Source organism: Schistocerca americana, chromosome 5, assembly GCF_021461395.2.
Source record: "Schistocerca americana isolate TAMUIC-IGC-003095 chromosome 5, iqSchAmer2.1, whole genome shotgun sequence".
NCBI classification, from domain to species: domain Eukaryota; kingdom Metazoa; phylum Arthropoda; class Insecta; order Orthoptera; family Acrididae; genus Schistocerca; species Schistocerca americana.
Window position 1 is genome coordinate 325,374,880 of NC_060123.1, and position 25,115 is coordinate 325,399,994.

Sequence of the window (25,115 nt, forward strand, 5' to 3'; positions counted from 1 at the left end):
ATTTATTTGCCTTTGTTCTTTTAAATGGCACATACCTAGTTGCTTATATCTTAAAATAAGACATTATGAAATTGATACTTAGCAGACTAATTATCATTATTGTGTTGCAGGTAGCAAGAGAAGAGCTAAAAACCGTCATTGGTGCATTTTCACAGTTGAAGAATGAAATTCAGACAAACAAACCACTGACACCACTTAAATCAAATAGCTCTGACATTGAAATCTGGAATTCAGTCCTGGAAGAAGAAACAAAAACTAACAAACACAAGTGGTTCAATAGTGACTGGCTATTTTCAGAATGCTATATGTACAGGAAAGTGAGAGAAATATTTGAAGTAAGGTGAGACTGATGTACAGTTTTATAAATCAAGAAAAATATCGAGTTCAGTTGAATAAAGAGGGTTTGATGAGGAGACTCGACTGCTAGCAGTGTCAATAGGTGGACATAACTATGTTACAGTCAAATATCAATGTCTTGGGGGGGGGGGGGGATTATGTACATGTACATGCATATATGTCAGCAGCTACTTACCCACTTGTACAAAGAATAGCCTAAAATCATTGCAATGTAGGCTTAAGGTGACAATTGTACAACCTTCAGTTGAGCGTGTTTTGAAGCTTTTCATTCTATGTTATGTTTATCTTTTCAGTTTTCATAGCTGTTAATCTTTTATCTGGCATTAACATATAGATACTGGAAATTAAGGGGGTAAATAGATTTAGATTACGTTTTTCAAGGTCTGATATTGAATGAGTGAGTGCTTTGAGGGAAAAAGTCAAACATTCAAATATGCACGTATTGTTACATTTAATAAAATCTTGTTATATCATGATAACACTCAGAACATGCCAGAAAAGGTATATCTGAATGTTAGAAAATGATCATTTCACTGATGATGGAGAGAACAGCCACCATTTTTTTCTTTAGAGATCACAATTTTCAGTCACTAGAAAAATATCTTATTTGAAAGCCTTAGTCCTCCTCTTGAAGCAAACATTTTAGTTTTTCTGAAAAAGTTTAATATTTCAAACATTATTCGTAACATAAAACTTCATTTTCTACTGTGTTCCAATATTAAAATGCTGTCCTGTTAAAATTCTACTGTTATAATATTGTAGTCATGACTTTTCTGATTTCAAAATTATATGCTTTCAGTAAAGTAACATGTTAGTTTCTTAAATTTCCAAATTATAAAATGTAACTTTCCAGAATATCTTGGCTTTGGATATCCCTGTGCACATTAAATCTTCCCTCTCTAAAATAGTACCTGTTATCATGAAATTTTCTAATTATATAGCTTTTGATGAAACAGATTTTCTTCACTGTTTATTGTATGTTTCAGTTTTCCTGTCTTTTATGTTAGTATGTAAAATTTAATAGTCCTGTATTTTACCATAATATGGTTTTTTTAATACATACGTATATAAGTGGGTGTTGTTTGCAAAGCAGCAGTTAATCAGTGTTTTGTGATGTTACCCTTAAGGAATATAACAATTCAGTCACCACCCAGTAATCAAAATGGGTACGTCTGTGGTGAGTCTGCCTGGATTCAGCAAGCACAGTGTAATGCTCTCAGTCAATCATTGCAACAGTTGCGAACTTTGTGAAACTTTTCCTAGTTGCTGCAGCTTACCAGTATGTGTTATGTTGATGTTCATAAACACAAGAAAGCTAATCATTGAAAGTAAATTTATGGTTAATAAATGTGAAGAGAAGTGAAAAGAAAATTCTTTGGTATTAATCATCTGGATTTGCTGCACCTGCATTTGCAATGTTTGCTGATAAAATTATTGGGTATACAGTCTGCCTGTATGCAAAACACTGTTTTGTTTGTAGTACCCAAACATTTTTCAGCCACTTTGTGTCATTGTGTCATTGTGTTCCTTTATTCAAATCTGTGAGATGTTAGCGTATCTTAAGTGATAACAAATCTATGAAAATTAGCTCTGCAATCAAATGATGATAATATGTACCAAATAAACAAGACAGTGAATGCATAAGGAATCCAGAGAGTGAAACTTACAGTGTATTTCATTTATGGACATTGAACCAACATTCCTGACTTTTACATTAATGTAAATAAACAATTTGCAACATGTAAATAAACATAATTGAACAATTTTAATAACTTGGTTAAAGCAGGGTGTAATACAGCCTGGGGCAATTGGGAAATCTGGGAAAAACCTGGGAATTTTTTCATCTGGGAGAAATAAGGGAAAACACAGGATTTTTTTTTTTTTTTAGATTTTTGGGAATTTTTCATTGTTTTAGTTTTCCATTAAATTTTTGCAATTTTGACTGGTAAGAACTCATACTCTAACAGAGAATTTTACTTTAGCCCACTACTGCAGAATAATACTGCAGCAATAAAACATAAATGAGAGAGCAACACCGAAATAAAGCTTCAGTTGCAAAGAAAATGGATCGTTTACAACAAAAAAAAACACAGTCTACACATATGCATCTGTTGTCAGCAAAATGTGTCACAGACGATGCAATACTTCGTAACAACAAACTGCTTTTGATGTGTCTTTCTCGTGGGCCTCGTTTTGACGAGCGTGACATCACAACTTGTTATATTTCAAAGAGGTGGTGGGAAGATTTAGTGAATGGCAGTTTGAGAAGCATTACTGTCAGACTAAATTTCCTTTTAAGCAAGTCAAATTATGTTACGTATGAGAATGTGTGATGAATTTCTTAAATCTTGGAACGTTAGACTGTCATTCAAAATTTAACACTGTGGACGAGGCACTAAGAAAAATTTTGGGCCAAAAAGACCAGTCATTTATGCCATTACTTAAAATTTTACTGGCACATTTGTATTTCATATCTTAAAGGGTAACACATGCTAATAAAGACCAAGTTTAAAGGTTAGTTTGTCATATTTCTTTTAATTCTTCCATACTGGTAAATATTATATATGACAGCTTAGCTTTTCTTGTAACTGTATGTATGTGTATTAATTTAGGCCATTAACTTTTCTCATTTGTGTGTTCATGTTGCTTACTAATGATGTTGCTATTGGCTGATTACATCACACGTCCTTATTGCTCTGAATATCAGCTGTCATCGGCTAGTGCAGTCGCATGACATGAGCTATAATTGGCTGACAATCTAGGTTTCAGTGCTTCGGAAGCCATTGTACTGTATTTGGTGGAATTTGTGTTTATACAGGGTGTCCCACACAAACCTCCCTGATTTTGAGGACCCAGGAGAGAAAAACCACAGTAGATATGACAATGAAAAATGCACCATATTGTAGAGCATCTCAAAGAATTTATATTCCCATGTTAGAACTGCCAAGTATTGTCGACGGATGCAGCATGGTCACATGAAGTGAAAATTGCGACTCCACAGCAGTGCGCGCAAGCGGTAGTGTGATATGCAGAAACAGAATCACTGATTACTGTGCAAAGAAATTATCATTGTGTGTATAAATGTGACCCACCGGATGTGGAAACAATTAAGGAATGGTATAGGAAGTTTCTGGCGACAGGAAGTGTTCTGAAACATTCTGGTAGCGCATGTTATGGAGTTTCAGAAGAGACAGTGGAGGGCATCAGTCAAATGTTTGTCAGAAGCCCATGTAAGTCAGTTCGTCAAGCATCTAATCAACTTGATATGCCTTGACCAACATTGCATCGTGTAGTTCACCAGCATCTTTGTGTGTGTGCTTACAAAGTGCAAATGCTGCAACATCTGACGTCGAATGACAAACCACGCCGACCACAGTTTGCTGCAGATAATGCTGCAGCATATTGATAAGGATGCCAGCTTCCTGGAAATATGTTTATTCTCAGATGAGGCAACCGTTCATCTATCAGGAAGGGTTAATAGGCATAATGTTCAGATTTGGGGTTCGCAAAATCTGCGTGTTGTCATTGAACATATTCATGATAGCCCTAAACTAAACTTCTGGTGCGGGCTAATGCACGACAGGATTGTTGGACCGTTCTTCTTTGCCGAACAAACAGTGAATGGGTCAGTGTATCTGGACATGTTGGAGTAGTTTGTGTACCCTCAGATACAAGATTTGCAACCCAACATTATTTTTCAACAAGATGGAGCTCCTCTGCATTGGTCAATGGCTGTTCGCAAGTTTCTGGATAGGAAATTTCCCAGTCATTGGATCGGACGTGGAGGACCCATTGCATGGCCACCACGTTCACTCGACATTATGCCGCTTGATTTCTTCGTATGGGGATTCCTCAAGGATCGCGTGTATGCAACCAAAGTGGACAATATTCCTACGTTTTGACATTGTATCACTAATGCAATTGCAACAATAACAGAGGAAATGTTACAAAGAACTTGGCAAGAAATTGAATATAGGCTCGATATTCTTCGTGCTGCAAATGGTTCACATGTAGACGTGAATTGGTGATAAATAAATAAATTCTCTGAGATGCTCTGCAATGTGGTGCATTTTTCACTGTCATATCTACTGCGGTTTTCTGGGTCTTTGAAATCAGGGAGGTTTGAGTGGGACACCCTGTACTTTCTCATAATACGAAAATAAGCACTGTAAATGTTGCCACGAATCAAAGATCTTTACAAAACATGTTGTTTCTTGCACGGTTTTGTTTCCTAAACTGCCAGGAATTTCTGTGCCGGAGTAAAATCTTCACTTTTCAAAGGACTGATAAAGTTTTACAGTTTCGAGGGAAAGCATATTGTCACTTTAAATGGAAAAAATGCACCTGTGAGAGAGTGTATTTTTAACTGAGAAATCCAGGAAGAATCTGGGAACTTTTTTCTTGTCTGCATGTACACCCTGGGAAAGCTGCAAGCCTTTTACTATACAAACATGATAGTTTAGAATTTTTTTTTTTTTTTTTTTTTTTTTTGTAAATGGTAGCAACTCTACTCTGAAACAGTAGTGCATGTATTATGTGCACTCTGTGTGCCATAATGTATACAATTATATCAAAAGAAAATTCAGTCAAAAAAACTTAAAAATTATCTACATCTATGTGATTACTGTGCTTTTCACAATTAAGTGCCTGGCAGAGGGTTTGCCAAACCACTTTCAATGTATTTTTCTACCGTTCCACTCTCGAATAGCACACAGGAAAAAACACACTTTTAAGTTTTTCTGTGTGAGCATAGACGATAATTCCTCACTAAGCAGATAAGCTCCAACAAAATATTTTCACACTCTGAGGAGAAAGTTGGTGACTGAAATTTCATGAGAAGATCCTGCTACAACAAAAATGTCTGTTTTAAAGATTGCCACCCCCATTTGCATATCATATCCATGGGACACTCTCCCCTAATTTTGACACACAATTTCTGGCCAGTATTTACTTCAGGTGGCAAATTGTATAGTAATGCTGGTAGACATATATAAAAGTAAGAAGAACACACTATCTAGTTTTTGAAACTAACCGTTCCTTTGTTGGGAAGCAGAGGATGATATGTTGGAGAACTGTTAATTCTGAAAGCATGATAGAGAGAATTACAATATTTTTTTTTCAATTACCTGCGAATTCCTTCCAGTGGACTGTGCTGTCACTGAAATGATCTTTGTGCTGAATCTTGTTTTTCAGTCAGTCTCTTACTGCCTTTGATCCTTTTCGTAAATCGAAGGAATCTGGACTCCATAATTCAATCCATTCAGTTGTGATTTTATCAGATCATATGAAAAAACAGTTGGGAGAAGTTGACCAGCTGAAGAGGAATGACATAAGACAAGCATTGCAGCGAATTGTTTATGTAAGTTGTGCACTTGTAACCTTGTTTAGTAAGAAATGTTTAAAAATAGTATGTGGTTATATTTTGCTTACAGCTGTCGTAAGTGTTAGCTAATACTTATGTCATACGTTTTAAGTCTTTTCTCTTCCTGAAATATTTTATGTAGGCGCTAACGATATCAGTAGCATGTAAAGTAGTGCACATTTGTATACCTCAACACTGAGGAAGTGAGACTATTCACATTACTAACAAATTATTTGTTTCGGCATATTCGTGTTTAACTGTTTTTTACCTTGACATGAGTCGTGCCATGATACATTCTGTCAACAAAAAATAGACCTGTGGCATTAGATGCACAGTTTACTTCATAAGTGCATCATATCCTTGTGCTCTGCCACAAGGCAGATGGTTGAGCTCCTGCAAAGCTTCATTGTAAACAAGACACTGAAATGTTTTGAACAGAGTGAGGAACTAATGTAAACATACGTATCTCAGATGGATTATATTTTGAAAGTAATGACCACAAATTGTTTTACCTGCAAAGGTAAACTGTATACCCAGCCGTAGTGGGAACTAACTTAGTTGCATGGTTAGGTACAGCCATGTTCCAATTCAAAGTAGCATTCATTGTTCTTACTCTGTAAGCACAGAGAGCAACCACAGAAAATACATTCATGGACAGCCATACCAACTAGCTGTTTGTCATAAATTTTGCTGACAATGAGAAGGAAGGTAAAAGGTGTGATAATGTCAACAGAGAGGCCAAAGGAAGGTGTTAAGAAAAGTTAATTAAGTCAGTGGTATGCAAATTATGAAAGGAGGGACATGATGCTGAGTGAAGTATGCTTCAGGTATCTGCCCCAAAGAAGAAGAAGCACAGTGTACACTAAATAATTTATCAATTTCTGTGGCAATATGAGTATTGCAAAGAAATAAACATCCTTGCAAAAACAGTAGTTTTTGTCACACAGAATTGGATTTGGAGGCCAGCAAATAAACTCTGAGAAACACTATTTGATCTATGGTATTTAATTTTAAAAGATGCTGGGATGAAGAAATCTTTATGCATGTCTGAGAGAACATGTAAAAAAGTGTATTTCATTAGATTTTTTGTGAAAAAATGAAGCTTCAGAATTAAAAAGGCCAAAGTTTTATTGAAACAAACCATGGGTTCAGAGCTGATACACTGTGACTATGTGTTGGCAAAGTGAGTGTACAAATAATATTTCCTTAAAACAGTGGAAATCAACATTTCATTGTTGTGAATGGATGCAATTTCAGATCATATTCACTTCTCCTCTATGACTGTAACAGGAAAACTTCAGATAGCCATATAGAAATCGACAGAAAAAAACTGAAAATATGTAGAGACAAGGAATGCTGAACTTTCACTGTTCATTGAGGACCGTCTCGTGTTTTTGCATAAACAAAATTTTGTAAGAAAGTAGTTCCCCTCCTACTATCAATGCAGCATCTAGACTTTAATCCTATAGAACTGGTCTAGAATCTTGCAAAGAATAAGATTCTTAGTCTTAGGTTGGCAAGCAACAAACTGATATAAATTACTCTTGTAGTAACACTTACTTTTTTAGGCTGGGCTACTTCAGTATATTACTTCTGTAGTAATATACTCTTTTAGACCTCAATTTCTATTTACTTCTTTTGTTGTAACTAAAGTAGTAACGTCTTTTTACTAAAGTAGTAAGCCATTTCTGCACACTGCTGGCATGTGCATTACATTTCCTCTCGGAAAGTATTGATTGTCAGCAGAAATTAGTTCATCACCTTTTGCGTAATTTATGTTCGTCGCTATAATTTTAGAAACTAGAAGGGATTATTAAATTGAATTATTAAAATTGGAAAATCTAAATGCTGTTGTACTAATTGATGATAAGATCTGTGAATTATGAAAAAGAAATGTGTATTAATGGACGAATCTATTGTTAACCCTGTCATCTACAGCTACCAATGTCCATTGTTGGTTGGTGACACGTATTCATTTAAGCGCCAGTTTGAGATACGAGCTAGCAGCAACGTGGAGGTAGCCAAGAAACGTTCAAAAACATACCAGAAAATGAAAAAGAGCGGTTTCCTGAAATAATGAAAAAATACATAACTACTATTGAAGCTAAAAAGCACGATTCCAACAAACTAAATAGGAAAAAGGATGCTTGGGAAAAAATACACATTGAATACAACGCAGAAGCTCTTACACAAAGATCACAAGAGCAGCCTAAAGCAATTTGGAAGGAAATGAAAGCGAAAGCAAGGAAAATGAAAGCTAGAAGTATACGAGAACAATTTCAAACTGGCGGTGGAGTAGTTGAGATGGAGATCAATAATGTAAGCCAAATGGTTGTTGATATGATCCCACAAGTTTTCGAGGCGATAGCTGGAGTTAAGGATACAGGGTACTTTTCTGGCTCAGTATTATGTAAAATCAACACTTATTTCTTTCAGGCACTGTTTATAATGTATATGTTTTACAGATTTTTGCTTAGGGTTATTAAAAAAATTACAAAGAAATTGCTGCATTTTTTTTCCAAAATGCTTCCTCAAATTGATGTACCATTTAATCCAATGTTATACATATGAAGGAGACCATATTTTTAGGAGATATGCATGACATGATGGCTGAGGTACTAGATCTATTTATTCCACCTATTATGTATATTACAAGGATAAAAAATATCACCTCTTACATTTTAATTTTTATAATTTTTTTCCTAATAAAAATGTTATTTTTTCTATAATTTAGTTGATTCTGCAATAAAGCTTAGGTCTACGACATAAGTATGGACTATTGCAAGTTACAGAAAAAAATTAGAACAATGCTTTATAAATGTTAGGAAATATTTGTACTTGAATTCTGAAAATAAAACTTGCAGGAAATTGCGAATGAAGATGAGTCCAATTAAACTGTGCCTCAGAACTTTCCTGAATCATAGTCTTCATCCTGCAGCATTTCTTCATCTTCAAGCTTCCTCTTGTCATTCCTTTTAGCACTTCTTGCTTCTTTGGTAACTTGAAGAGTGACTCTTTCAACTTCATGCACCCGCTGTTTGTCACACGCAAGCAATTAATCTTCCATATTAGAGCCACATTGTATGCCTCAGTTTCTCAGGACTTCCAACCTTCTTATCACTCTATCATTGAAACATATCACTGCATCTAGTACACCAATGTATTTTGTCCTACAAAAACATTCTTGGGTACTCTTTCCCATATTCAGCGGTTGCAACTTTCATTCGTATTCTGAGTATCCCCCCCCAATAAGACATTTATTAGGCAAAACAGGGTCTCTAAAAATTGGTTTCATTTCATTCATAACAGGTTCAGGAATAGATTGCTTATGATGGTATATTTGGACCACTTTCTTTTGCTTTTTGGTAACCACACCAAGAATCTGCTCCTTTAGGCCTCTTACACATGGGCGATTTTCAGTAGCGCTGCTGAGCAGCGTGCTTCTGTGCCCGCGTTTTTTTTTTTTCTCTCTCTGCTTAGCAGTCGATAATATGGACTCAGTGAAGAAGTATTGGCTCTGGCTTTGTTGATCAAAAGAAAATTCAGACGTGAACATCGTAAATGTAAATACTGGCAGCACCAAATGTGCACCATTCGTACAATATACAGACACTTCTATACTGTATATAGTGAGTTACGTGAAGACAGTGCAAAGTTTTTCAACTAATTCAGGATGTCAGCACTGACCTTTGAGGAACTACTACATTTGCTGAAAACATGTATTTCACACCAGAACACTTGCATGAGAAGCAGTATTTCTGCAGAGGAAAGGTTGGCCATCACAATAAGGAAGTACAAATAGTTGATTTAAAATGGTTTTAATTTAACAATTTGTGTTACATAAGAAAATAACAATATGTGTAGACATCCTAAAACAAATCTTCCTACACTGAAGTATCAGAAAATTGAGATGGTGATTTCAACGAGACCCTTTGTGCTGAATGAGCCAGTTGTTCCTCATAAGTGGCTACAGATGCAGATGAGCCATTTTCCACAAAGTGCGTTCCACTTACATTTCCCTGTGATTTTCCATGAGCGGAATCGTTTGTAATGTATTTTTGCAACACACTCATAAGTTCGAATTTCGCATTAAATCGGTTTTCTTCAGGTATGGCTCTGAAATGAGGTAGCAAAGACAAGAGAAATAATCTATCAGGATCTTCCTCCATCAATGTTGATTTCTTTTGAACACTTTGTGCAAGAATCCAAACAATTTCTGCTCTTCCGAAAGTCTCTTTTTTTTTTGGGAACGCTAAAGCCTGAGACATTAGGAGATGGTTCCTGATGAGTGCTTGACTCTTCATTTGTTGTATTGTCTGTCTCTTTCTCAACAGGAGGTTTAGTTTCACATACAGGCGCTAAATGAAAGTTGCTTGAAGAAAATGTACTGCTTTCTGGCATCTGCCACTAAACCACCCTTCGCTTTTTTCTGTTTTTGCAGCTCTCGAGTGTATGAATCTCTTACTTTTTTCCACCTCTTTTGCAACTGTGTTGCTGAATAAAAAGATTTCTTTTCTGATATCAGGTATCTTGCATCAGGAAATGCATTCACAGATCTACATTACACATACGAATGTGGAGGTTCTACAATCTCAAGCATAATAAATGACACTTGTCAAAATATTTGGAATGTTCTGAAAGAGTCTACATTTCCAATGCTTACTGAAGAGGACTGGTTGAATATTGCAGAAGGTTTCAAGACAAATGCAGATTTTCCAAACTGTATAGGGGCAATAGATGGTCAGGGTGTATACGACCTGGGAAAACTGGGAGATCTGGGAAAAACCCGGGAATTTTTAGACTTCTGGGACTTTTTCGTTGTTCTAGTTTTTAGTTACAGCAAAATGTGTCAAAGGCTTTAGAAAGATTATGCAGTGCTTCATAACAACAAATTGTTTCTGATGAGCATGATGTCGCAACTGTTTACCTTAGATTCGTTTAAGCAGTTGCGAACGCGCTCTTGCGCATGCGCTGTTGAGTTGCATATGAGTAGTACCTTCGCCCGCTTCTGGATACAGAAGTGTGGCTGTTAGCTGTACAAGCAGTAGCAGGGAACAGCCAGATGCTACCCGGATAAATTTTACTAGTGCGCCCAAGCTGCCAGATGCACCCATGCGCAAAAGGTCTGGATCTAGGGGGTGGAAGGGGGGGGGGGGGAGCATTTGATATTGGTACTTCCTGAATTATATTTTGTCGTGTTACAAAAAATGACCATTTGTGCCAAAACAGTCTTGATAATTTGATGTACGTTACAATGGCTGCAATATTAGAAAGGACTATTTCATTTTATCTAGCAGACAGTGACAAAATAAATGTAATCAGATCGAGAAACCACAACAGTTGTGGGCACTATTTATATTAACAGCTTTTCAGTATTAGATAATGACATTTCGAGTTTTAATGTAGCAAAACATTTAACGAACTTTGATGAGGTAATAGATTCTTTCGCAGAAAGGAATGCACACCATGTACAGTTGTAGCAAGATAGAGAGAAAATGTAGCAAGATAGAGAGAAAAATTAGCTAGGACCTAAGGATTGAAGAAATGTATACTGTCTTGCGTGTTTCTTGCCTATACTGTTTTTATGTATCCTATATTTAATTTTATGTCACACAAAACAGCAAGTTATTAGCTAATAGGCAATAAAGAGTGCAAATTTTCTGAAGAGTTATTGTTCTCCCGGTTACAAATCATGCCATCTAGAATTTATTGCGAGGTCTTTTTTTTTTTTTTAGGGGTAGTTTGTCAAACCTGTCCTGAATATAGTTTGATGGCATCCATTACAAAATATAAACGTTTGAATTCCACAGAACGAAATTCATTGAAGTGCACTGGAATAATACTGTGTGAAGGGGCATGGCGCTGCACTTTGGCACGTCTAAGACAAAATAACATGTCTTACATGCCCTCGAACATGTATGTTTTATGTATCAGACTCTTCAGAAAGATGTGTGCTACAAAATGAACATATTTTTGAAAAGTCCTATCTCAAACGTTCGCGAGAGGGGCTAGGGGCACTATCTAGTACTGCCCTGGTTCAGAAATATCGTAAATCCGCGCAGAGCAATCGGAGTTGTAGTGGAGAGGTGGGTCGTCCCCACCTGACTCTTGTTTATGTTTAGTAATTTTGGTGTTTCCTCTCCGTTTACTGCTCTCGCGTCAAATATAAACAGAACGGATTTCTGTAGCCGGTAACTGTCAAGTGAATTAAAATACATTCACATAATGTTGGAAGGCTAAAATGTGTTATTAGCATTAATCACGTTGCAGGACAATGAACTTTTTTGTCTGTTTGCTACAGAAATTTGCCTTTTATTAATCTTTTCCGCTGAGGCAGGCAATTTATTTGAAACGAAGTGTTTAATTTGACACTATTGGCTAGTTTCAACTGTTCGCAGCATTTCAAGTGCATCTTTTCAGTTTCTAGTATGTATGGCATTATGCCATAATAAAGAACCAAACATGAGAAAATTTACATCCCGAAAAGCACACTGAAAAGCCTACTTCATTGTCGAGGCCTACTTCATTGGGAATCTGGACATACGAATGTGCACTTTAAGCCAGATCATGCATTTTAGTTTGGTTTACAAAATTCCGATGCTTTTGGAGTATCCTCTGATGTCTTATTTCTTTTATGACATAATATAAGATCTTTTAATTTTTTACACGTACGAACATACGGGTTTCCCACGTCGTCGTAGCTGCGCAAGCCCGGTGATGCCTATCTGGCATTCTGACAACTGCTGGAACAAGCCTGTTTCTAACAGGTCGCGGGAAAATATTGCGAATGGTGGTTTGAAAAGCGTTACTTTCAAAGTAAATTTCCTTTTACACAAGATGAACTATTTGCGAGAATGTATGATGCAGTTCTTAAATCAGAGCGTTTGACTCTCATTTAAAAATCAACTCTTTGATGACGAGCCAGTTAGAAAAATTTTGAGCCCAGAAGATCAGACATTTATGTCATTATTAAAAATTTGACTAGCACATTTGTGTATGTAACACGCGCAAAAAAGATCAACATTATATATGAAAGACTAGCTTCTCCTGCACCTTATTAATCTTCGAGACAAATATTATATATGAAAGCTTTGCTGTTCTTGTAGCAACACTATGTATATTAATTTGAACCGTAACTTTTCCTATATTTGTGTTCGCACAACTTGACAGTGATGTAGCTATTGGCTGACTGCATCACGTGCCCTATTCTCTGAATATCAACTTGTCATCGGCTGGCAAGATCACGTGAGATGAGCTATGACTGGCTTACAAAGTAGCATCACAATCTTGATTTCGATGCTTCGGAAAGTAACATGTGATGTTTAGTGGAATTCGAATTTAAATAATTGAAAATATGCAGCGTACATGTTACTGCATATCAAAGATCTTTCCAAAATGTGTTTTTTCGCATGAGTTTTGTTTTCGAAAGTGCTGGGAAATTCTACACCACTGTATAAAACCATAACCATTCAAAGGATTGATAAGTTTTACAGTTCCGACGGAAAGTATACTGTCACACAACATGGAAAAAGTGTATTTTCACCTGGGAGAAAGTGTATCTTTAACCGTGAAATCTGGGAAAAATCCGGGAATTTTTTTCCCTTGTCCTCCTATACACCATGATGGTAGACACATGCATTTGATTAAGCCCCGGTGTAGTGGCTCAGTTTAACTACAAACACTTTTTCTCAATTGTGTTATTAGCAGTTTGTGATGCAAATTATAATTTTGTTTACATAGATATCAGGTCTTATGGCAAAAGTTCAGATTCACAAATCTTTAAAAACAGTACGCTATTCAATAAGGTAAAGAGACCACAAACTGAAAATTCCTAGACCGACACCAATATGTGCTGGAGGAGGGCCGCTGCCATTTACATTCGTTGATGATAAAACATTTGGTTTGACAGAATATATGCAAAGACCCTGTGGTGGAAATAATTTGCCAATCACCAAAAAGATATATAATTATCATTTACCACGAGTGATACGTTTCATAGAGAGTACTTTTGGAATACTCAGCAACAAATGGAGAATCTTACATCGTCCACTCAATGTTTCAATTGATTTGGCCTCAGATATAATAAAAGCATGCTGCGTATTACATAATTTCGTTCGTCATAGAGATGAGTATACATTCGAAGACACACTGAACATCATTGGACTACATTGAGTCGAGGAAGCCCTAATGCCGAGAACAAGGAACAAATCAGCCGCTGTTATGAGAGATAAATTTGCTGAATTCTTCACAGGTGAAGAAGGTGCAATGAGTTGGCAATTGAAGAAAATTTGATCTGGGGACTTCTAATATTTGTACATAATAATGTAACATATTGTACATATAATTCTAAGTACGTACTTTTTGGTTTTTGGGATCTGTTGTTTAATTTGCAAACCCTGGAATAAACAGGTCACACAATTCTTCCCCTGCTCTGCGTTTCACAATCGAGTTGCTGTATACATTACATCTTGAGTCCCAAATAGCAGGACGCATTTCTACCTCATATCAAAACTCGTGGTGCTGTGAGAATGACTGATTCGCTAATGGAATGCCATGTGTGAAAGGTAACAGGCATGAAAACGCCGCTGCCAGCAGCGGACAGCCGCTCATGCACAGATGGTCACGCGATTGCCCCTTCCACTGGCATACAAAGTGCCATGTGTGTAAATGTCCCATCAATTTGCATTATGGAATGCTGACCGCTGCCGCTGCACTGCTCAGCAGCACTGTGGGAAATCGCACGTGTGTATGGGGCCTTAGGGCAAAGTCTGTGAATAGGATGGTCATCTGTGGACAACTTATGAAGGTAACATTGAACTCATTAATTTTATTGAAAGCTTTACAGTCACCAGCGCCTAGGTAATTTGTATATCTAGCGTTATAAATGGTACCTTATTTAAAAACAAAGGTGATGTAACTTACCAAACGAAAGCGCTGGCATGTTGATAGACCCACAAACAAACACAAACATATACACAAAATTCAAACTTTCGTAACCAACGGTTGCTTCATCAGGAGAGAGGGAAAGACAAAAGGATGTGGGTTCACACACACACACACACACACACACACACACACACACACACACACACACACACACATATCCATCCACAGTATACCTGTCCTTTTTTCCCTCTAAGGTAAGTCTTTCCACTCCCGGGATTGGAATGACTCCTTACCCTCTCCCTTAAAACTCACATCCTTTCGTCTTTCCCTCTCCTTCCCTCTTTCATGATGAAGCAACCGTTGGTTGCGAAAGCTTGAATTTTGTGTGTATGTTTGTGTTTGTTTGTGTGTCTATCAACATGCCAGCGCTTTCGTTTGGTAAGTTACATCATCTTTGTTTTTAAATATATTTTTTCCACGTGGGATGTTTCCATCTATTATATTCATATCGTTATAAATGGTACTTCGTATATCTAACGTTATAAATGGGCACTGACCTCTGAAATATTTTTAGAGCTCCATCACACTCCATACCTCCACTGTAACCATCATAATTCTTAGATCACTGATGTTCAGTATATCCTTCAGTGTTACCATGGCAGGTGTGGTAGCACTCAACATCAACATCTTTTCCATTCTCCAGAGAGGTAACACTTACAACACCATTCAATGAACGATGTCCTCGATGTTGCCATGTCCCATCAAGTGCAATGGCAATGTCCCTGGTTCCACTAATATTTACAGTTTCTTCTACTGCATGTTTCATAGATGCTTTAGACACAACTCTCAAGGCACCTAAAAGTATTTTTATGTACGTGGAGGAACAGGAGGAAGGTCCATCAAACCACAAAACTTTGAGCAGCCTTTTTTCCTTTTCCTATTGCACGCATTGCATACACTAACTTCAGATTCGCATCATGTTAATTATGCACAATGTTCAAAGTCATTTACAAGGTAGATTTATTGCAGGATCTGCACAGAAATTTGACACTAAACCTTTCCTGCTACTTTATTGTTCAGTTATTTCCAGACAGCCTACACCATCACATTGTTTACATTTCGCCGATTCCTTTATCAAAGAAGATAAGATACCCACATCAACAACAACAAATCCACTACAAACAGTGTCATTGTTAACACAAAAATTTGAATCGCCAGGAGGTGTGCCTTGTGGGAGTTTCTTCCCTGAAGAACTGATACATAGGTTACTTTCAACAGTGTGGCTCGCTTTTTTTATGAACTGGTTACCACAGAATTTCCTTTTATTGAATTTCTTGATGCGTGGCATAGTTTGTATTTATTGCACACTAACAGATATGTACTTCCACAAATCTATTTAGCACTTGGGCAACAAACATTCAGTAACATGCGAACTGACTGCTTCAGTGAAACAAAAGTAAATACTGTTGTTGTTGTTGTTGTTGTTGTGGTGGTGGTCTTCAGTCCTGATTGGTTTGATGCAGCTCTCCATGCTACTCTATCCTGTGCAAGCTTCTTCGTCTCCCAGTACCTACTGCAGCCTACATCATTCTGAATCTGCTTAGTGTATTCATCTCTTAGTCTCCCTCTACGATTTTTATCCTCCCCGCTGCCCTCCAATACTAAATTGGTGATCCCTTGATGTCTCAGGACATGTCCTACCAACTGATCCCTTCTTCTAGTCAAGTTGTGCCACAACCTCCTCTTCTCCCCAATTCTATTCAATACCTTCTCATTAGTTATGTGATCTACCCATCTAATCTTCAGCATTCTTCTGTAGCATCACATTTCGAAAGCTTCTATTCTCTTCTTGCCTAACTATTTATCGTCCACGTTTCACTTCCATACATGGCTACACTCCATACAAATATTTTCAGGAAGGTTTCCTGACACTTAAATCTATACTCGATGTCAACAAATTTCTCTTCTTCAGAAACGCTTTCCTTGCCATTGCCAGTCTACATTTTATATCCTCTCTACTTCGACCATCATCAGTTATTTTACTCCCTAAATAGCAAAACTCCTTTACTACTTCAAGTGTCTCATTTCCTAATCTAATTCCCTCAGCATCGCCCGACTTAATTCGACTACATTCCATTATCCTCGTTTTGCTTTTGTTGATGTTCATCTTATACCCTCTATTCAAGACACTGTCCATTCCGTTCAACTGCTCTTGCAAGTCCTTTGCTGTCTCTGACAGAATTACAATGTCATCGGCGAACCTCAAAGTTTTTATTTCTTCTCCATGGATTTTAATACATACTCCAAATTTTTCTTTTGTTTCCTTTATTGCTTGCTCAATATACAGATTGAATAACATCGGGGAGAGGCTACAACCCTGTCTCACTCCTTTCCCAACCACTGCTTCCCTTTCGTGCACCTCGACTCTTATAACTGCCATCTGCTTTCTGTACAAATTGTAAATAGCCTTTCGCTCCCTGTATTTTACCCCTGCCACCTTCAGAATTTGAAAGAGAGTATTCCAATCAACATTGTCAAAAGCTTTCTCTAAGTCTACAAAAGCTAGAAACGTAGGTTTGTCTTTCCTTAATCTTTCTTCTAAGATAAGTCGTAGGGCCAGTATTGCCTCACGCGTTCCAATATTTCTACAGAATCCAAACTGATCTTCCCCGAGGTCGGCTACTACTAGTTTTTCCATTCGTCTGTAAAGAATTCGCATTAGTATTTTGCAGCCGTGACTTATTAAACTGATAGTTCGGTAATTTTCACATCTGTCAACACCTGCTTTCTTTGGGATTGGAATTATTATATTCTTCTTGAAGTCTGAGGGTATTTGGCCTGTTTCATACATCTTGTTCAACAGATGGTAGAGTTTTGTCAGGACTGGCCCTCCCAAAGCTTTCAGTAGTTCTAATGGAATGTTATCTACTCCCAGGGCCTTGTTTCGACTTAGGTCTTTCAGTGCTCTGTTAAACTCTTCACGCAGTATCGTCTCTCTCATTTCATCTTCATGTACATCCTCTTTCATTTCCATAATATTGTCCTCAAGTACATCGCCCTTGTATCCTCTATATACTCCTTCCATCTTTCTGCTTTCCTTTCTTTGGTTAGAACTGGGTTTCCATCTGAGCTCTTGATATTCATACAAGTGGTTCTCTTTTCTCCAAAGGTCTTTTTTAATTTTCCTGTAGGCAGTATCTGTCTTACTCATAGTGAGATAAGCCTCTACATCCTTACATTTGTCCTCTAGCCATCCCTGCTTAGCCATTTTGCACTTTCTGTTGATCTCATTTTTGAGATGTTAGTATTCCTTTTTGCCTGCTTCACTTGCTGCGTTTTTGTATTTTCTCCTTTCATCAATTAAATTCAATATTTCTTCTGTTACCCAAGGATTTCTATTAGCCCTGGTCTTTTTACCTACTTGATCCTCTGCTGCCTTCACTACTTCATCCCTCAAAGCTACCCATTCTTCTTCTACTGTATTTCTTTCCCCCATTCCTGTCAATTGTAAATACTAGCAAAGATAATCATTTACTGACACTAGAAACCTGCACTGTTACCAACATATACAATGTATCACACGTATAATCGCTGGAAACAGAGAGTTCACAGTTCTTTTCGAAATAATATTGGTTTCTGTAACAGAAATAAAGGGGGCGTGGCGGCATACATGACGGTAACTTTAAAATTTGCTATATATAGGTCATTTTTCATTTGAAACCTTATAATGTATATATCAATGTAATCAGAAGTCATAAAAACAAGTTTCGATTTTTCCACCATTTATAAGTACCCTGAATCCTTAATGACAATGACACATCTGAAGATAATGCGATACTTTCAAGCAACTTCAATAATTTCTCTGAAAGTAGCAATGAAGCTGCTGAAAGTGGAACTGTATCCCATAGTCATGAACCTCGGCCTGCATTCTCTGGTGGGAGCTTATCAGAAGATGCACCCAGCAAAAGTGGGAGAGAACATGTGATTGTAGTTAAGAACCGAGAGTTGTTGAAAAAAGCAGATGAACTTCAATGCATTTAATACGAGAGGGATACAACATAAAAATGTTATTAATAGAAAGACAAAGAGAAATCCTGCAAGAAGAGCTCAGCCGTAAAATGGAAATTATGAGTAAGTTCAGGAATGTAATGGAGAAATCTTCAGGTTCCAGTTCTTCATTCAGTGTGCTCGAGAAATTTGGGTTTTTTGGAATGAATACGAAAATATTCATACGTATAAAACATCTTTTATTTCCTTGATATTTTTTCAAATGGTTAATATGTTCTTGTTTCTTGTATGGCATAATATTTGTGTTTTATCATTTCAGCATCGGTAGTAATTTTTGTTAACACCATCTTCTAATATTTATGTGAATTTGCAATATTATAAAAAGTCTTTTTTTTTTTAGAAATAATTGAAACATTGTATGACTTTGTATACTCAATTACAAAATAAAATGAGAATGTTAATCCCTTATGAAAAAAAAGAAAGATAAAGAAAGAAAGAACATAATTACAAAATTACACATAAATAAAATGAGTCACTTTTCACTCCATTAGTGACAGTCTGGTGGCGTATTTATTTATTTATGAAGGAAAAATCTATACACTAACTTCTAATTTTACTAGCAATTTAGGTACAATTTTTATTAAAGTAATTAAATATAATGCACCTCCTGACAGCTGGGCCTGCAGCTCCTGACAGCTGGGCCTGCAGCATCTGTTTCTGGCTGAAATGCCCATTGTTCGGTGTCATTCACCTCCACAGCATCAGGATGAAACCCATTTCTAACTTCTATTCCAAAGTTGTGTAGAACTGCAGCAGCCACAATAACATTCCCACACTTGTTTGGTATAAATCACATTGTTTTTGTGAGAATTTGGAAACATTTCTTTAAAACACCGAACGTTTGCTGTATTACACATCTGGTAGCAATATGGGCGTTATTGTAGTGCTTGCCTCGAGGTGACTGGGTGTTTGTGTTGTCCTCATCATTTCATCATCATTCACGAAAGTGGCGAGATTGGGCTGAGCAAAGGTTGGGACTTTGTACGGGAGCTGATAACCGCGCAGTTGAGTGCCCCACAAACCAAACATCATACTGTAGCACCATTTGGCTCCTATCTGGGCTCAGAACACAGGCATCATAAGATGTTTGGAGAGAGGATATCCACTATCTCCAAAAAGCAACCCATCATATTGTCCATTTTCCAATTCTGCAGCAACTCCACTATTGTCCCAAATGCGTGCATCATGCATGGAACCTGGCCAATGGCTTACCACATTCAGAATCTTCATATTGGCATCGCAGATGATTTGTGCATTGATAGAAAATAAATTCTTGTTATTTCTGCTTGTGCTCCAGAAGGACAAAGTATGGGTATATGTGCACAATCTATGGCCCATATGACATTTGGGAATCCATCAGTTTGATAGAATTCTTTGGTATATTTTCTTGGCTCTGTGGCATGGACACATACAGTGGCTTTAAGGCAATTACACTGTTCATCACACTGTTAAAAGCTTTTCCAGCAGCAGTACGATGGATATTAGTGAGATCCCCTGCTATTATTTGATAAGTACCTATGCGAAAGATTTGCAGTTCACAAAGAAGTTTCAGCCTATACACAAAGCATGGTTCCTGTCCGAATTATGCTGCAGTAATGGCTCCGAAATCACTGTCGCTATACATCACAAATGGGTCTCTTCTCTCCAATACAACCCTCATTCTTGAGATGTTCACCTCTTTCTCCGTCTCCATAGAGCATAAAACACAGACCTCAAAGATCCCACATTACTCTCTTACTTTACCCTTACTACAACCTAGGAGTAAATTTTGGCCTTATTTCTTCCTTAAGTTACTAACATAGTAGCATACTCTTTAATGGTGCTCTCCACCAGTAATGGAGTATATAAATTTACATCGGAAGTAAATGAAAAATTTACTCCGGAAGTAAATGAAAAATTTACTCCTGGAGTAATTTATTCCTTTAGTTCAGTCTATCGATTGGAAGTTATAAATTTCCTTCTCTTTTAGTAACTTACTACTTTAGTTTCACTTACTCCTGGATGGTGCTTGCCACCCTTGACACATCAAGCACTCACCCTCTAAACTGAATAAATAAAAGCTGATGCTTTGCTGCTAATAAATATGTCATGCAACCTGTTGCAAACCCGACAACATAATGCCATTTTGGCAACTTGTGCGTCAATTTCACAACTTTTATATTCAAGAGACATTTTATTTGGCCTCATTAGGCTGAGTCGATCTCATTCCAGACCTTTCCACTATATTATGGGAGACGAGTCTTTGGTACTGACATCTCAGTAGTGTCGATCTGTTGCCTAGCAGCCACAGGTAGCTAGCCAACAATGGACTGCACTCGAGCAGGTAGCAGGCGCCACATTGCTGCTCTGCGAACCTGGCAGGCACGTGACGGAATGTACCAGTGAGTGTCTCACATGCAATTGTGCTGTCGTTTCATTGTGTGTGTTCAGTTCATAGTTCATTATGTTTTTAGTGTTTATTTGCTTCTGTTTCCTTTTAAACAACGTCTAGTGCAACAAGTAGTGCCAACCCAACACGTGAAGTGAAATGGAGGAAGAAAAGTGTGCTACACAGCCAGGCCTGCGAGTGTTTGTTGAGGGAATACTTTGAAAAAGAGAAGGAAAAAAACTGATCCCTTATTTCTTGTTGCTCAGGCTGTTAAGAGCACTGCAGCAGCATTGAAAATAAGTGAGAAATTGTTCTAACAATAGGGAATGAGCAGTACAGTATAAATTGTGGTGAGAGTGGCACAACAAGGCTGAACACACCAGGAAAGAAGCGGCTGAGAAAGAAGTAAGTGACAGCTTTGGACAATTTTGAGAAAGATGCTGTTCATCATATACATAGCTATTATAAGAGACGGAAACATCACACTCTGTCTAAATTACTAGTGTCACTTCAGAAAGAAGATCTCTATAAAGGAAGCTGAAAGACATAGGGTTCAGCTGTTGAGTGTTTCATGGATGCAAAATATTTGTGGGAAGAGCAGATGTAGTTGCATGGCGGTGCAGATTAGAAAGGACAGATGAAGTTGCATGGCAGTGTAGATTTTTTTTTGTGTGCAGTATTATGGGTGTGTGATTCGAAAAAATACTGTGGATAGATTAAACTTGGATTGATGCCAGCCACTCATTACATAAAGGCTGGAGTGATGGAACACCCGAGGGGACCATGGCAGTGCATAGAAATATAAAAGTTTCATTGGGTGACAAAAATTTTCCAACAGCAAAAAGAAATGCTGTAATGGTCATTTTCAGATTCCAGAGCCTTTTCACACAAATATCATGACAAAAAATAATGTGGAAATGACACCAGTATTAATTTATTATATGCCGCAAACAAAGTTATATTAAGAACTGAATAAATGCTCAAGAATTGACTGAGATCTATACTTAAAGCTTCAGCTTTTCAAATGATTAGTTAGTTAAAAAATTACTCTAAATGTTGACAAATAACACTGTAAAAAACTAATTACTTTTCATGAAAGAACTAATAAAATACAACCCATGACTTATTTACAACCTGTAGAAAATCAAACAGTGGAAAATCCAGGATGGAATGTAACAATAATATCATGAAAAGGAAAGGTGATACTCACCAGATAATGGAGATGCTGAGTCACAGACACGCACAACAAGAAGACTGTCACAAATAAAGCTTTCGGCCAGTAAGGGCTTCATCAACTGTGGTTTCAGTTACATGAGACTACAGATAGGTGTGTGTGTGTGTGTGTGTGTGTGTGTGTGTGTGTGTGTGTGTGTGTGTGTGTGTGTGTGTGTGTCTGTCTGTATTGTTGACAAAGGCTTTACTGGCTGAAAGCTTTATTTGTGATACAGTATTTTGTTGGGCGTATCTGTGACTCAGCATCTCCGCTGTATGGTGAGTAGCAACTTTCCTTTTCATAATATTGTTACATTCCAACCTGTAGAAAAGTAACACAGCATAAACAAAAACCATAAGTTACCACATTGAAATTCTTTGCCCAAAAATGTATGAAAAATGAACTACATAATTTTTACATATGGTAGAAAACATTTTTTTCTACAACTCCTTTTTTCAAAGAATAGGTGCATGTAATTGTTGTTGTTGTTGTTGCTACTGCTGCAACTATTACCATGTTGCTCTCCAGGGTGAAAATTGTTGTTATTGCTATTATGTTCCTGCTGATGGCAACTGTTACCATTGTTGTTACTAAATTCCCCCTATTGTGGTTATTGCTGTGCCAATTTTGCTTACTACCTCTTTCAAAATATTTGTGCCTGCTGTGGTTGTATTTCTCTGTTTTTTCTAAAGCTCTGTCTAATTTATCTACATATTTCAAAAACTTGTCTACCCTGTTGTCTGGTCTATAGATTAGGTCCCATGTAGCTCAGCTGGTAACCTCCTTTTTAAGGCACTGATCTAAGTGAATTTATTGAAAGATTTGCTCACATGAGCTGACTTTTTAAGTTGATTTTTGCAAAACTATTTCATGCTAATGCACTCGTCCCTGTAATTTGGTCCATTGAGAAATTCACTTTTTAGTCTAGCTGAAGTCTCTGACCAAAATCTGTCTAAAAATCCTTCCTCAAAATCTGCATAGGTTGTATCATCATTAGTATACTGAGTAGCCCAACTTAATGTTTCACCTTCTAGAAACTTCTTAACAAACTTGATTTTCATAATGTGAGTCATATAAGACACAAAATTATCTCTGTAATACTGCACAAAATCTACAGGGTGTAAACTACCTTCACCTGACAAGTTTTCACTGGAATGTTGCAAAATGTGGTACCAACATTGTTATCAAGATTTCTATCAACTACATCATTGGACAATTCTCCAGCTTTTTTGCACAGAACAGAAACACTACTTTCTAGAGTGCTAGTTTTGTTGTTACTTATTGATACATTTTCTGTGAATTTGTTGTCTACTATCTTCACCTGTTCAAAAAACTGCTTTCAACAAGTGCCAGTTTAGTATCAACATTAGTTTCCAAAGTCAAACTTCAGCTATTTACATTTTTGTCAACGTTACTTATTTCCTCTTGCACTTTTTCAAAAGCAGTTTTTTTCCCCCTATCTTTAGTGATTTCATCTTTAACATTTTTCACTTCAGTGTTAAATGTAAGTTCAGTTTCTTTCATTTTGAACGCAACAGACTCTACTCCATCATCTAACCTCTCAATGTTTTCATTTATATCATTCAATTGAGCTGTATTTTTGTGGATACGATCAAATAATTCTCCTACTGAATGATCAAATTCTGTGTACTGTTTCTCATTTTCTTCTTTATGGTTTTCAAGTTGCTTTTTTTTAAATAATATGAACACTGGTGCATTTTCTGTTGTTGAATAGATATATTTACAGTCATTTCACTTCAAAATAAAAAATCATCAAACTCCAAGCTAACACCAACACACATAACTTGTACTCCATCCTCGCATTTCAAACTCGTACTACAAACAGTCCAAAGACAAAGTTGTACCTCTAACAACATATAGCAAAGAAAATACTGTCATATATTGACCTATTTGTGAAAAATCATCTTTGAAACGTATGTTTCAAAAATAGAGTACAAATAATTGTTTATTATTGCTTATCGTTTGAAGAAGTCCATCATCATCATTGTAATTACAGCAAGTGTGTATATATGTTGATGCTTATACATTTTCAGATAGCTAAATGGTAGAGGATTTGTGCATTTTGAGTCTTCAACTTGGGAATCATTCGTTTCATATGATCTAAGATTGGTTAGCACATTTATCTCAGCATAACCAATTTTATTACAAAATGCTGCCAGGAACCGCATTGTTACTCCTTCTGTGGCCCCTCATGTCTTTAGGGGTAGTATTTTGAAGCAATAACTGGCAAAATCTCTCTAATATGTCATATGAAATACAATGGATTCACATAAATACATACTGTGAAACATGCTTCAGTACTTTGCCACCCTTTAAATTACAAGTGTAAGAATAATTTCTTTTAAAAGTGCCTTCATTAGGCCCATCTCTGTCTTTGCCTAACTCTTGGTCTGGACATTGTTTTCCCCTTCTACGCGCAACTTAAGTAACCTCAACCAAAGTCTTAATTTAAGTATTTTGAGAATTTTTAAAAGAATGAAAAATCTCCACATTTTATTCATAACATCCCTGTCAAAGTTTAAATAACATTTTGAATTGCTCTTACAGGTACCTTGAAAAATCAGCCAACCAGCTGCAAATACAGTTTATTACTGTTAAGAGATAATAAACCTCTACTTGAAACTGGTTTGCTGATTTTTCAATCTGTTCTGAGTTATAAAGTTGCTGTTTCACAGCCATATTTAAGAATTTGCTCTTCCAAGTGAGAATGTTGAGCTTAGTGAATTGAGTTACTTTCCTGCCAGAGTAAGAAAAATAACTTTCTCCTTTTACCCTTGCATTAGGAATACTTTTAAGTTTGTAAGTTGCCTTGTTTACTGCTCGTTTCCTTTTAGGTTGTG

At 36.8% G+C, this 25,115-nt stretch overlaps 1 protein-coding gene across 1 annotated transcript in view; it reads left to right on the forward strand.

The window, feature by feature from the left end:
• Positions 1–25,115, forward strand: part of LOC124615583 (damage-control phosphatase ARMT1-like) — a 53,590-nt gene that overhangs the window by 12,344 nt on the left and 16,131 nt on the right. The window contains exons 3-4 of the mRNA XM_047143568.1: positions 111–340; positions 5,551–5,716. Of these exons, the coding sequence (XP_046999524.1) occupies positions 111–340; positions 5,551–5,716 (396 nt within the window). The remainder of the gene's footprint in view (positions 1–110; positions 341–5,550; positions 5,717–25,115) is intronic.